At 40.8% G+C, this 1,535-nt stretch overlaps 1 protein-coding gene across 1 annotated transcript in view; it reads right to left on the bottom strand.

Moving 5' to 3' along the window:
* The window catches only part of LOC111701773 (uncharacterized), an 8,275-nt gene extending 6,746 nt beyond the window's left edge, over window positions 1-1,529 (bottom strand). The window contains exons 1-2 of the mRNA XM_023473186.1: window positions 1,418-1,529; window positions 1,090-1,129 (exon numbers count right to left, since the gene is read on the bottom strand). Of these exons, the coding sequence (XP_023328954.1) occupies window positions 1,090-1,129; window positions 1,418-1,527 (150 nt within the window). The 5' untranslated portion in view covers window positions 1,528-1,529. The remainder of the gene's footprint in view (window positions 1-1,089; window positions 1,130-1,417) is intronic.
* Window positions 1,530-1,535: the final 6 nt, after the last annotated feature.

Raw genomic sequence — 1,535 nt, forward strand, 5'->3', positions numbered from 1 at the left:
TCTATCATGCATGACTGATATAGCATTCAGTCCGTCTATCAACTTAATATCTTTACTATTGCAGGTATGCTGGTCAACCCGCTCCTGCATAATCTGGAGCAGATCCCAAACCTGTTTAGACGACCTATTCCTGACCTCTTTTATATCTGAGTCAAGATATTGTCTGTACTCCTGCTCCCGAGCCTTCCCTGTGTCCCAAACCTCAACTTGGGGGACATCAGCGCGTGTCCTCCGGGATGGAGGATATGATATCCATAATCTCCTTTATGAGTTCCTTGGCCTCTGCATCACGCTTGATCAACTGCTCCAGGATATCATCCACGTTCTCATCCTCATCATCATCCTCTGATGCATCCTCAGCTACATTCTTGTCCTCTGAGGCTGGGACAGTGATAGTAGGAATGTCTCCACTAACAAGAGGAGTGACATCAGCTCGATCAACTGCTTCTTCATCAGGTTCTAGTTCCTCACTGCAGGCAGGGTTCCGCGCAATAATAGGAACCCGGTTCATCTTCTTCTAAGTAGGTCTCATCCAGAAAGGTTCCCTCTGTATGCTGTCTGTGCACTGTATATAGCACACGTCCCAGGGCGGTAATGTGCAGGAGACTTGTGTCTACTCTGCTACGGCCCGGGATGTACTGACTCCTGAGATTCCGTTGTATTCAAGGGACGGTTCGCTCTTTTCAAGAACAATCCAGGATACAACAATTTCGAGGCTGCACAAAACATTGCAAAATTGCTCGAATCTTGAAGTATTACACCGCGACATTTGACAATACATTTTATCACTTTTGGACTCAAGATAAATTTGCGAATTTACTGAAAAAAATTCTGTGCGTTACAGAGCTTTTCACGGTAGAACTCAAATATAATCAATTAATATAGTAGGCAAATATGTTGAAAAACAAGAAATAGCACCAAAGATCGATACTGAACAGTAAACTGTATACAGCCTGAAACCTGGGGTTTAAACAAAGAATCTAATGGTTGATATTTTGAATAATTTTTCAGGACCACAACATAAAGCAAGATATAGCTCTTGAATAATTGAATTCTTACGTAAGTTAAAAGTGCAATAAACTATAATACCTTAAAGCTATGTGCATTTGAAGTATCTGCCCACAAGGCCCTAAAGAAAACGAAAAATGTAACCATGAAATGTATTTACATTCATTACGGAAGAAGGAAAACAATAGAATAATTTTCTTTGCAATAAATAAAAAGAAATATAAACTGCTAAATCTGTAAAACTGGAGACCGATCAAGAAAAAAAATTCCCAATGTTTTAATTGATATTAGGTCACTTGGATCCGGATCCGTGGATTTGCATATTTTTTTCGTGGATTCTAGTAGAATTCTGGTACAGGGAGCTTAAATGTTATGGATCCGGATCCTAAAGACTGCACAATGGACCTACCTGTAGTGCTGCCTAAACTTGGCAAAGGTTGAGAGCATAATGATGGATACCCCGGTACACGTGACGTAGAAGGCGTAAGGGTGAGATTCCAACCCATGGGTCAGATTCATACCAAATA

Source organism: Eurytemora carolleeae, unplaced genomic scaffold (genome assembly GCF_000591075.1).
Source record: "Eurytemora carolleeae unplaced genomic scaffold, Eaff_2.0 scaffold448, whole genome shotgun sequence".
NCBI lineage: Eukaryota > Metazoa > Arthropoda > Copepoda > Calanoida > Temoridae > Eurytemora > Eurytemora carolleeae.